A 13,044-nucleotide genomic window follows, 5' to 3' on the forward strand; every position below is an offset into this window, starting at 1 on the left:
CTTAAGTATAGCTGGAGAGCATTTTGTTTCCTACAATTTTTTTCTCTAAATTCACTTACAGAAAATCTGTAATTTATAACATTTAAAATCTGTAATTTATATACATATGATACGATGGGAAACCAGGCAATGATATGTAAAATACAATAAAAAAAGTTTCTGAATGGCAAGACATTTAACACTGTTGCATGCTATTCTGCTAAAGCAAACTACACCTAGGAAATCTGCATTAGTAGATATAATCTGAGCACCAGGATAAAGAATGGGAGCATCCCTACCACGCTGTGCTACCTGTGCTGCCTAAAGCCCCAGGAAGCAGGTGGCTACTGCAGACTTGGCCAAAAGTACCAGCCCAGGGCCCAAGAGCAGAAAGCCCAAACATTTTGTCACACAACTCTCCCATTCCAGGCCAGGAACAGTGGGCACCTTGTCCTTGCAGCACAGACATTCTATTTCCTATACTGATGAGGGAACTTGAACTGATTCAATGGCCTATAACTGCTTTTGTAAGGTTTTTTTTTTTCCTGGATGTTATCCTCTCTCTAATTGTGAAAGTCTAACCTCAGAACAAATATAATTCAGAGTTCCACATTTTAAATGCTTTCCCAGTGCCATAGCTGATTACTTATGCAACTTGTGGAAGGAAATCCTCTTGATACCTCTGTTCCACTGGAATACACCTGAAAAACTCTAGAGCAGCACATGAGAAGGTAAAAAGAGAAGGGAAAACATGTATTAACTGAAAAGTACAACATACTCAGTATGTTCACTCCTTGAAAAACATGTAATCTGATTCCTGAACATAAGCAGCACAAGCAAAGCACACCCAAATCATGTAGGAAGGTGTAAGGAGGCCCCATCCCAGAAATGCACCAAGCACCATGAATGTAAATACACAATTAGATCTTAACCAGGAGAGCTGCCAACAGACAGACAACAATTGACTTGCAAATCCCATTGCAAAAGGCCTGGCTCACACTCGATACCAATGACTCACATTAAATGAAGTCTGATTTCCAAGAGGCTCCCAGCAGAAAAAAAAAAAAAAAAAAAAGAAAAAGAAAGGACAGAGGAAACAAACAAAAGGGAGGAAGGTAAAACATGAGTTAGTACAGTACCTTCTGACTGTGATGGCTTGAACTTGGTGAGAATTGCAATGTCATCTTTAAAAGGAAAAAACACTTCAGTAAGAACCAGAAGTATAATTCACTTTAACATGAACCCATTTCATAATTCTCCTCTATCTTTTACAATACAGCTGCTATATAAAGCAAAAGAATAAGCCCTGGTTACCAGAGGCTGTGACCTAAACAGAAAGCATGGCACAGACTCCTCTTGGAACACCAACATTCACCTTTTTGTCCAGACACCTTATTCAGCAACACAAACAAGGATGCCACTTTTCCTTAGCAGCAGCAGGGAGGACCATAATAGTTTCTACTAGCCAAGAAAATGCTTTAAAAATTCTTCATTTAATTACTGCTTCATATCTAAAGATGGGAGTAAAACAATAATATTCTGATAAAATTCCGTATTTAAGGGTATGTCCTTGTTCTCCAACACTACATGCTTTTGCCTATATAAACAGATCTAGAAATATCTCCATGCCAAGAACAACAAATAAGGACACTTACTAAATTAAGTGGCCCTTTATCATAAAATTTGTTTGTATAAATTGCAGAAACTCTTTGAAATGTTTTTTTGTTCAAAATTAACTGCAGTACAACTCTATGACTATTAAAGCTCACTAAATTATTTCAGAAATTTACCATTTTAGTATTTGTTCAAATCATTTGCCTTCATGGGAGTACACATATCCTAGCTGAAAGAAATGCCTCTTTCCCAATGTAACTGGTGTCTTCAACAGCCTTAGAATTCTTCACACAGCTGTTTGTAACTCCTTGAACACATGTGCCTTGGCAGCGTACATGTTACTGTAAATAAGCAAGCCTTTTATGGCCTATAATTCTGCAGTATAAGACAACATATGCAGTCCCAAACTACACCCAACCACAGGGCAACTAACTTAGAAACTTTTGGTATGCCACCCCTAAGAATGATAGACCATTTCTACTTCAATTACAGACCCAAATGATGGGAACAACAGTAGCCCACAACACAAATTAACATTCAGTACTGAAGACTGAAAATATAATCAAGATTGATTTAATCTCTTAAAATACAAAGTTTTGAGTTTACTCACAAAAAAGGTACTTCAATTATTGTAATCTTATGATTTCTGTAACTAGCATAAAAAATGGCTTCTCATGTAATTGGACAACCACAAATTCTACAATGGTTCAAATTTGTTTTGTAATTTTGTTTTTCTTCGTGGCAAAACTGATGAGCTAGGAAAAGGTTAAAAAGTACATGTGTTCAGTGCTGCTGCAAAAAAGTAAGGATGGCATTGTAAATGAAGGCCTCCCATTGACCCTGTTTTCTGATAACAGCTGCAGCAAGCCAAGTGGCATCACAAAAAGGAACTGCACATTCTCTGAGAGAAATGCAACCTGTCACAGGTCATGTCCTGGCCACAGCAGTGGTGCCTCACCTAGCCAAGTAAAAGCCCAGGACAGACCTAACCACAGGACTTCTCACTCAACTATTAGTGCTCTTTGAAGAATGGCTTCAGCTTCCAGCACTCTCCTAGATGGAGAAGTACACTCTGGAGGACACTGCAGTCTGGTCTTCAAAACAGTTTGGAGAAGTCTACCTCGCTAGGGAGAGAAGGGATTTTAGCCACACAGGTGTGGTTGGACTGTGCTACTCATCTTTGAAAGCCAATGAAAAAGATCCTTGGCTTTTTTAATTACTAGCATAAACACAGCCACGGATTCTCTAGCCCCTTTAACTGTACCTAATCTGCAACTTCCCTGGAAGATGACAATCCTTTTACTTCAGCACCCTCAGTAAATCCAAGTCTGCTGGGAGACAGCAAAGAAAAAAGCTTGGCTGAATTATGCTGCACTTGAGGTACAGCTGGGCATGGTGCAGCTGGTGTACAGATGCTGCAGTCTGGCACAGTTCAGAGCAACTCTGCATCAGAACACAGACTAAGAGAAGGCGTTTCTCTTTTTTCCCCAACTTCCATAACTGAGTCATCTCCATCGAGCACAAACTGACAGATTGTTTACACCATGAAAAACATTTACGTATTAAATGCTTCCAAAATCAGGTGGCAGATGAAGAGACAATTTTAGGGATCAAAATTTTGTTTTGCTACTAAAACTATAAAATCATCTACATTTGCACACCTAAGACCTCCATGGAAAAGCCACAGACAGGATTCTCATGCAGGTGTTAACAACATTGTTTAGCAGCAGTAAAGACAGTAATACTACTGATTCTGCTATTTCAATATTGTTTCCAAAATACTGCTTTCAATTATTTCCACAATTTTCTTAGACACAACAACAGCATCCTTTTCAGCCAACAAAATCAAGCAAGGAGCTTGCAGGCCGTTGACAGTGTTCTACATAGTCTGACACACTGGCAGATTAGTTAACACACATGTTTATCCCTAGAGCAAAATTTCAGTGGTCCAGGCAAAACAAAAACAAACAAACCAGCAAAATCCTAACAAATCCTGAAACTTATACTGCAGTTGTTATGAAGTAGCTACTTCGTACTAAGGAGCAAATTCCCGATATTCACCTTTAACATGCTGTGAAAGAAAATGTTATATTCCTAGATGTCCTGAAGATACCACCTCAATAAACCCCCGACATTATTCGATCACTTGGCCTGGCCAACACGAAAGAGAAATCCACTCCTTCCAAGTAAGCATCATAATGACTATTGCAAGTGCTTCCATATCTAAGGAAAGCAGTTTTACAATGACTTACCAACCAACCTTATGCACATACTAATCATATATCCTCCAATGCTAGATGGAGCTGCCACTGGGAACTGGAGACCCACCTAGCTGACTTGTGAAAAAGCAAAATAAGGCTGCTACTCCAGCTGGCATTGTCTGACAAGTAATCCCTGTGCTCCTGAGCCAAAGGTTCAATCTTAAAATGATGTCTGAAGTGGTAATTCATGCACACACAGAGATGCTTCTAAAAATTTAAAACTATTTAACAATGAAAATATTCTCAGTGAATCCAAGCACATCTACTGGGAATACTTTAAAATATTTTATTAGTCCATTAAAAATAAGAAGATTGCATTCAAGTATAGGAGGCTTCACTGACATATTAATTTTCTTCACATGTTTTATTATTAAAGAAGTACTTCCAGAGAACAGGTATTTATCAACACATCAGAAAAATAACTCTTTTACATAGGCCTAAGTATTTGGAAATCTGTTCCTACCAGTAAGAAAATATCATTCAGCATTTGGAAAAGACACACAGTCCTAGTCCAAATCTCTAGTATAGTAACTGGGTATTTTAAATCAGAACAGGACTTTTACCCTCAGCTGTCTCCCTTTTAAAGAACCACAAAACCACCTCTCCTTTTGATTAAAAGCCACCAGGATAGCAAAAAAGGGAATACATTACATAAAAAGAGAAGTTGTGCAAATCTGGTTTTAGCAAAAAAACCCATTAGCATAGTGTTGCAACACGGAACTTGAACAGCATTTTAAAGCAATTCAAGCAACAGCCATCACTGTATTTTATGTACCAGCACAGGCAAGACTCAAAGCATGCTGTGAGCCTTTAGAGCTTCCAAGTATCACTGTTCCACAGAATGATACACATCAACTGATTAACAGGTTCAAATGCAATCAAAAAATAAAGCCCAGACTAGGAATAGTTGGACAAAGGTATTTTTCAACTGTACAGCATTTACAATCATGCAAGTAAGAGGAACTAGAATGACAAATAAATCTCAGCAGAACAGGGTGGTAGAAACACCAGACTGCAGGAGTTGTGACAACTCATGAAGCACTAGTGCTGTGCTTCTGTGACCTTACGAGTATTTATATATTGGGGGCCAGGTTTTATCAGCACCATCTGACTGCAGTGCTATTGCCCCTCCTTCAAGGTAAGATGAAGAAAGAGGAACTGGGAATGTTTTTCATCACAGCCCAACGGAACCACCAACCATGAGCACTTCAAGAAGTGCGAGGCACAGACTTGCTTTCCTGCTGTGCCCAGAGATACACCCACCAGCTCACAGCATCATTCATTAATGTATAGATTCTCCAACTTCCAGTGAAACCCTTAGGCAACGGAGTTTCCAATTTCTTTCCATGTTTGCAATACACAAGTGTCCAAAAGCAGTGGAGAGCCTAATGCACTGTTCATTCTGTGCACACACATTACATTCCTACCCTTGCATGAGAAATTTTCTATAGATGCTGTAAATGAAAAGGGATACATAAACTGGGAAACTAATGATGCAAATACAGCAATTTTTTTTTTAATTCACCTCAAATTTACTGCCTTCTGGTGGTATTCTTCAGTTTCATGTTATCCAGACATTTAATTTCACATGGCAAATTTAATCTCCAAATTTTTCTTCCTTCTGGTTCCTGATGCACTACCTCACTCAATACTTTTTTGGTTATGTTTCCAATGAAATGCATAATTGGAAATTTTGCTACTATTCACAAAGTACTTAATTTTCTTACATTAAACAACATAAAAAACATACCAGTCTAGGAAGACATTTTATAAACAAATGCAAAACTTGCAAGATTTACAAGAATTGCAAGAATTAGTGTTTTTGTCTGAATTACTTTAAAAATGATGGAACAACTTTGGAATTCCTATGCTGATCCCAAATAGAAACTGTTCCTATCAATCAAAAAAATTATATGGGCAATGGGCCATGGCTTCCATTGCCTAAATTTTTTTATGTAAGCACCAGTCAATTAAAAGAATGGAAGTAGGCAAAGTGGTTTGAAGAATCAAGTGGTCTGAAAACCACATCTGCTAACCATTACTTGTTGGCATGGTATATTTCTAGCACACTATAAATTGTGTAAACATAGACTTTCTGATTTCCTACCCAACAGTTAAGACAACTCCTCTGAATAACAAACCAGAGGACCCTCTCTAATTTACAGCTAGTACAGAAAATGAAAGGCCAACCATCTGCATCATGAGTCCTACCCACATAGTTTGCTGGGGTTCCTGCTATCTTGCCAAAGGCCTCAAATTTCATATTTACCCATGTGAGCTGAGTAAAGAAGATGAGAATCCCTTGAGATTTCCTGTTAGAAGACTGCCCTTCATGCAAAGGCATACTTCCTAAAAAGTCGTGTTTGGAACTTCACTACATCTACTGGTCCTCACTGGGTGAATAAAGGAATGAACACCACAGCTTTAAAAGCTTTAGGTTTCAATGAAAAACATACATTTATATAGTAAAATCCAAGTAAACAAATCCCAATCCTCCCCTACAGTATTTAACACAAAATACTATAGATGTTACAACAAAATACACAATATTACACAATGTGTAACTACACACACAATGTTTAATCCATAAATAATTCCTGAAATGTTATTCAGCTCTAGCACATAACTGTAAACAACTAACTGTATAATAAATAACTGTAAATCCTTCCATAACTATGTCATAATTGCAAGAATTATCCCTAGCAATACAACACAAGAACCTTCCTTCCCCTTTGTGCATTTATACACATATGCACGTGGAAAGCTATCACCAAATACAACAAAATTACTATTAAGAAAGAAAATCTTATCTCCTACTAGATAAGAAAATACAACTGGCAATTACACTGCTTTTTGGTTCAATCCCCAGATCACAATAAAAACTAGTGCAAAAGTTCACTGCATTATTACCTTGCCTCTTAACATTTAATCATGTTTTTACACTACCTATAGCTTCCTGATGACATGTTTAAGTTAGATGACTGTTTGTCTCCTCCATGTGCATATGCAACTCATTGCTTTAAAGATACTAAATATGAAGACAATGGTATTTGGTTGCTTGGTGGTTTTGCTTGTTTGTTTGGGTTTTTTTACAAATTATATTGCAACAGTTCTCAAGGACGATTTAAAAAGGACATTTTCATCAGTGCCCTTTTATCTTATCCTAGTATTTCCTTGTATCACAGTAATTATTAAGTCTTTGTACATACAAGTTAAAGTGCACTTTCATTTTATGATACAGTTATCTGTTTATTTCTATAGAGAGCACCTCAGAACAGCACAGCACACCAGGCAATGCCTTAGTGACAAACTGATGGAGAGGGAATCACTCTGCATTACACACCGGGAGAGATGCTGGTGGCTTTCTTGGTGTTTATTTGGCATTCACAATCCAGAACCTATGCCCCTCAGCTGAGCCAAGCCATTCCTCCAGGAACTGTTGTGAGGGAGAGACAGCTGCAGAACATTTTCTTTCATATCCTGAGCAAGAGGGTGAAATTGTAGGCTGTTTGTCACAAAGGGCCTAAAATGCTTTCACCTGTGGCGGCAGGACCATCACCCAGTTCTGCACCTGAAGGACCTCAAAGGTCTTTCTCAACCTTAATGATTCTGTGAACCCAGCTGTATTTCCCGGCTTCCCAAAATGTGGCCTGAAAATCTCACATAATTGCTACTGGATTTAAATAGCATGCAGGGGACTTAATCTTTCCTTTGCCACTCACTGAACTGCAGACACTAAGTTTAATCTCATATGCAGGGCTCTCACCTAAAATGAAAATGCTGTCCAAGAGCAATTTTTTTTTTTTAACTGACACAATCTTTGGAGAAAAATCCATATTTAACACCTGCAGTGGAATGGGCTTGATGTTTTCATTTTTTACACTAAAAATGCAAAAATATCACAGCTATACAGTGATATGATACAAATTGTTGGGATGAGTTCCAAAAGCAGGTTTTCCTACTACTAACAGGAGTATTCTGTTACAAAGTGCTTTAACTTCCAATACCCAACCTGTATTTATACTGTGTCACTGCAGTAATGCATGGCAGCCAGTAAAGAAATTCCACTCAGAAATCAGACATTGGCTGGGCTAAGACAGTATTTTCTCCCCTGCTTTTTATATTATGAACTATGTCTAAATTTCATGGAGCTTTTATTTCATTACCTTAGGAATAAACTTTCAAACAGCTTTCCTCTTAACAAACCCCTTGGTTTAGCCGCTGGGAACACGATATCCAATTCAACATTTCCACAAATAGATCAGAAATTACTACATACACTGCGACAGTAATTAGAGACAGATGTAGTTTTGAACAGAGGCCTGTATTTTATGTTACTGGCATGGAATATGACCAAATAAGTGCAGTATCATTTTATTAAATGACAGCAGGACTTGGCCCTGAAGGCTGAGGTACTGCAAGATGGCAACACACTGGCACAAGCACCATTTGCAAGTCACGCCGCTGGCTTTCCCAGATATTTTTCCACCTTTCTCAGAGGGAAACAAGCAAGATGGCAACCAACCTAAGTAAGCATTTGAATTGAGATCACTTAGAGCATTTTGACCACAAACCAGGCTCCTGGAAGTTCTGGAAGAGGAGTCATGTGTACAAAGGCAGCATACTTCAAACCACGGCACGGAGCCAACTGCAAGCTTCCAGAAAACTGGCAGGCTTGGGATATATCCCACAACACAGCTACCGTAGCATTAACATGCTGGGGACAAAAAAAGTTACTGGAAGTGAATGTACACATAAATAATCCTAGCAACATATTGCAGCCTTCTTCCTCTGATATTTACATTCCAATTTTGCAAGTTCAGTTTTCTTAGACTTAACTATTTGGGGTAAATAACACACACCTTCCAACAGAAAGTAGTACCACACACACAAAAATGGGATTTTTTACCTCACACAGATGTAGTTCAGCAGGAAGCTTCCTTCAAGGTAAAAGTTTTGGCACACAGGCTCTAAACAGGCAAGTTATTTCTGCTGCTGGTATACATTTTTGCCTCCCCATAACCTGTTCCCCAGCATTCAAGTTTAATGAAAAGCAGTAGTAAACTAGAATTCAATACTCACATACTCTCCAAATACAAACATGTCTTTAAAGAAAATAAGTAGCAGATTTTTTTCTCTCCTGCCTTATTCCTACTGACTTACACAGGCCCTGCCTGTACATATAGATATCTAGAGCCTTAGGAGGCCTTTCCTTAAAATCACAAAGATCTGTAAGAAGTGTATAGACCTGTGTTAACATAAACTTTAAAAAGCCTACTTACTTCATCCCATATTCAATTTGTTTCTGTTTTCTAAATGTGGTTCATTAAAAAAATTGAACTGAATTAGAACATGATTTTGTATGGAGAGTTACGTGCTGCTGTATAGAAAATCCTCCTTAACATCCTTGGACACTGAAACCCCTCAAATCTCCTTATATTCACTACTTATGACTATAAAAACCCCACAAGGCTCATGGGAAAACTGAATACTGAGGAATGAAGTTTACAAATCTGACTTCATAGAATCATTCCCTAACTGGGAACATTTTGTGTGTTCTGTAAATATTTTTTAGTCTCAAGGTACTTCAGAAGAACAACCCATGGAGAGAGCAGCTCAGTCCCAGCCATTTCATTACTCCCAGGCAGCGGAGCGGGCGATGACTCAGGTCTCTCACATCCCCTTTGGAACAGGATTACTGGCCAGGAGGCTGTAATATCCATCTGCTCGTGTTCCTAAGAAGCCTGCCAGCTCTACCAGGCCATCCCAGAGGGGGCAAACCTTTGTCTGACACTTGCAGGGGATGCCTGCATCCCCACAACTGGACACCCCTCCTGTTGTCACTATGAAGAGCTTCTTTTGGATAATTTCACAGTGAGTATTGCCATCATACCTCTCTGAAACAAGACTGCCAAATATTTTGAAAATCATGATTTGACACTAGTGCTCGAGCTGTTTAAAGTGGCACTATATATGTTTTTTCAAGAGACAGTGTAGTCAAGCTTTGAAAGACAACAGATAACCCGAGACAACACAAGGACTTAGTGGCTCTTTGCTGCTTTAAAATTTTCACTTCCAGGACTGATGGCAAAGCATTATTCCCAAAACAGAAATTTTTTTAGGTCAGCATTTTCCTTTTTTTAAAAAAACAACAATACAGTCTCATTCTGAAAATATCAATGTGCTCTCTTAACATCTGACTGTTGATTCATGTTGCCAGGTGAGGTGCTGATAAACACACAATTGCGTCATGTTATTTTACAAAATCCTAATACGACCACATTTATTACAAGTAATGACATACCATACCGGCACGAAATGGAAACTGTAACGTGGCAATAGCAAAAAAGCAAGGCCCTGACACAAATCACATCCCCTGGCTGCAGGGTCTATCCAAAGCTGAGGAGTGCCAGCAGATCTGGGATGGGGCGAAAAGGGGAAGGGGAAGAAGGCTGCTCACACCTTCCGCAGTGAGGTGAGCCGGTCTGCTCCGAGCCTTCTCGTAAGGGCAACCTCAGCGGCCTTTCCCCAGGAACCAGCGCCCCATCCCAGCGGCTGCTCCGGGGACGCTCAAGTTCGTTTCTCCGGCAGAGCCGCCTTTGTATCCGCTGTGTCTTGTCAGACTAAAATCTAGCGGAGTCTCCGGTTTTTGTTCTTGGCAGGGCGGTGATATGAGAACCTTCGTTTAAAAGGTTTATTTGGGGATTATAAAGACCTTATCGCAGCTGGATCATGCTCATGGAAAAGTGGCTTCTGCTCTTCTCAAGTGGAAGCCGAAGGATTAAAAGCTCGATGCAGGAGGAGTCGGGATTCAACCCGGGATCAGCCCCGTGTCAGAGAGACCGGCCTGCAGACCCTGGGGAGGAACCAGAGCCCCCCAGACCTCCCAGAGCACGCTCGCCTCCGCTGCCGCCCACCCGCGCCGCTCCCACGGGGCCCGGAGCCAGCGCCGAGCAGGAAGCGCTACCGTCCCCCCGGGGGCACGGGCGGATCACAGCGGCCATCCCCCCTCCCCGCCCTCTCCTACCGTCCGCCGACAGAGCCATCTCGATGAGGGTCTCGTTCGCTTTCTTCCCCAAGCGGTTCATGGTGGCCGGGGAGCGGTGACTCGGGTCGGATCGGATCGGGTCGGGTCGGAGCGGAGCGGTGACTCAGAGGCGCGGCCCCTCATGCATGCGCACTGCCCGCGGAGGCGGAGCGGCCGCGCCGGGGCGGGGGAGCCGCGGCAGCGGGGCCGGGCCCCGGGGGAAGGGCGGCGGACCCGGGGGGAGTCCTGCCCTGCACGGGACAACCCCGCGAACTGGGCGGTGTGCTTGAGAGCGGGGGGCTGTGATATGTGTGATACGGGCTCAGCTGTCCCGGCCGTGTCCTTTCCCAAGCTGCTTGTGCGCGCACAGGAGCAGAACGGACCTGGACTGCTTGCTCAGCGATATCTGAAACAGCCCTCTGTTATCAACGCTGTTCTTAGCACAAACTCAAAACCTAGACCCGTAAAAGCTGCTGTGAAGAAATTTAACTCAACTCGTGAGGCTCCGTTCGCAGCTGTTGTCCTTGCTCCTGGAGCTACTACCATTGCCATGTCTCTCTCATTACCACTTTATTCATCTTCTGCTACCTGAATAACCATTTCATGCACCAAACTGACAGGGAGTTTTGTTACCTAGGCAACTGCAGAACAACAGTGCTCTCATGACCAACAAGAATTCATGGAATTCTTAAAAATTAATCAAGTCAGTCAGATGAGTCGCTGGGCTTGTTTTCAGATCTATATACAGTAGTAAGTCTTTATTTGTGCAACATAACTGTTTCAAGAAGTATATTTTTAGTCAGGAATAAGACCTAAAAATGTATTTGGTTGCCCTCCAAAGCCTAAAATGTTTAGTATGGGTTTTAATGTCCCAAAGCAGGATGGTGGGAACAAAGAGGATGGGCTTGGCACACCGAAAGGTGCCCTGGAACAGCTTGTGACTGCACACAGTGCACCAGGTCATAAGGCTCCGTTTAAGAACTGTACTTCTAAGCCTTTAATTTCTTCCTAGCACTACATATCTTGGATAAATGCTTTTATGCCTACAGAAGATGCAATTAGAGTTGCTATTTAACAAGAGCCAGAAGCAGCAAGAACTGCCTCGGTTGTTGTTCAGTCGTCCTCCTAATTGCATGCTTGCTGTTCCCAGCTCCACCCAGCAGCAACCCCACCATACCTAAAGCTGTGTAAATACCTCAGCCAGAATGCCAAAGAAGATTTTAATGACCCCTGTCATTGCACAGGGTGATAGTGTGTCGAGGCACACTGACTTTGTGCAAATTGCACAGTGCTCTGTGGTAGGGATGGGACAGAAGCGTGCTCTTCCAGAATGAGGTATCTGTGGAGGTGCAATGGTCTGTGCAATACTCAGCGTTGAATTTACTTGCAGATTCAGATTTGAACCAGCCATTATCTGAGTCGGTGGTTTCACAGTTTGCCCACACTTCCTTCCAAGGGCACACACCTTTTTTCCCTCCCACCATCCAGTTTCGCTCTGAATAGGAAATGCTGATAAGGTGATACATGACTTAATGTCAACCTATTAACCCAAATGATCATGTTGCTGGTTTGGGGGTTTTGGGGGCTTTCAGTTCCACAAATCACTGCAAGCAACAGGTAAGGCCAAAATAAAGGAAAAGATGGTGAACCACACAATGGAAGGACCATTTTATTCCTAAAATATTAATACAGTAGCCAGGTACACCATAATATTTCTGGTTTTGGAGTTCAAACACTATTTCTAAAAGAGTGCATCCATAAACCAAAAGTAATAAAATACCTAGAAGGCTGTGGGTAAAGGTAGCAAGCATCACCAAAATTGCTTGCAGTGAATATACTCAGTATATTCAGTGGCAAAGGGTAATCCTTCATTTGTGCTAAAGGAGAGCAGATGGTTTGTATCTCTTATAAAGTCTTCCTTTCCCTTAACTGGCCTTTTCCAAACCACGCAATGAATTTTTAGGCCTTCTATATTTAAAAAAATATATATATTATTTAAACACAGAAAATTGGTGGGGTTGGAGAACAAGATTTCAAAGATATCTCAGTGCCTATTGTTGTCTCAGGTAGATTCTCCAAGGCTGTTCAAAAGAAATCCTAATATACAACCAGAGATGCCAACTTTAAAAATTCCACTTAGAGCATTATCTAAAACTTTTGGCG

At 41.0% G+C, this 13,044-nt stretch overlaps 1 protein-coding gene across 1 annotated transcript in view; it reads right to left on the reverse strand.

The window, feature by feature from the left end:
* The window catches only part of ANO5 (anoctamin 5), a 56,203-nt gene extending 45,208 nt beyond the window's left edge, over positions 1-10,995 (reverse strand). Inside the window, exons 1-2 of the mRNA XM_062495945.1 lie at positions 10,882-10,995; positions 1,119-1,163 (exon numbers count right to left, since the gene is read on the reverse strand). Of these exons, the coding sequence (XP_062351929.1) occupies positions 1,119-1,163; positions 10,882-10,942 (106 nt within the window). The 5' untranslated portion in view covers positions 10,943-10,995. The remainder of the gene's footprint in view (positions 1-1,118; positions 1,164-10,881) is intronic.
* Between the last annotated feature and the right edge of the window lie 2,049 nt (positions 10,996-13,044).

The sequence above is a fragment of the Cinclus cinclus genome, chromosome 6 (genome assembly GCF_963662255.1).
Source record: "Cinclus cinclus chromosome 6, bCinCin1.1, whole genome shotgun sequence".
NCBI lineage: Eukaryota > Metazoa > Chordata > Aves > Passeriformes > Cinclidae > Cinclus > Cinclus cinclus.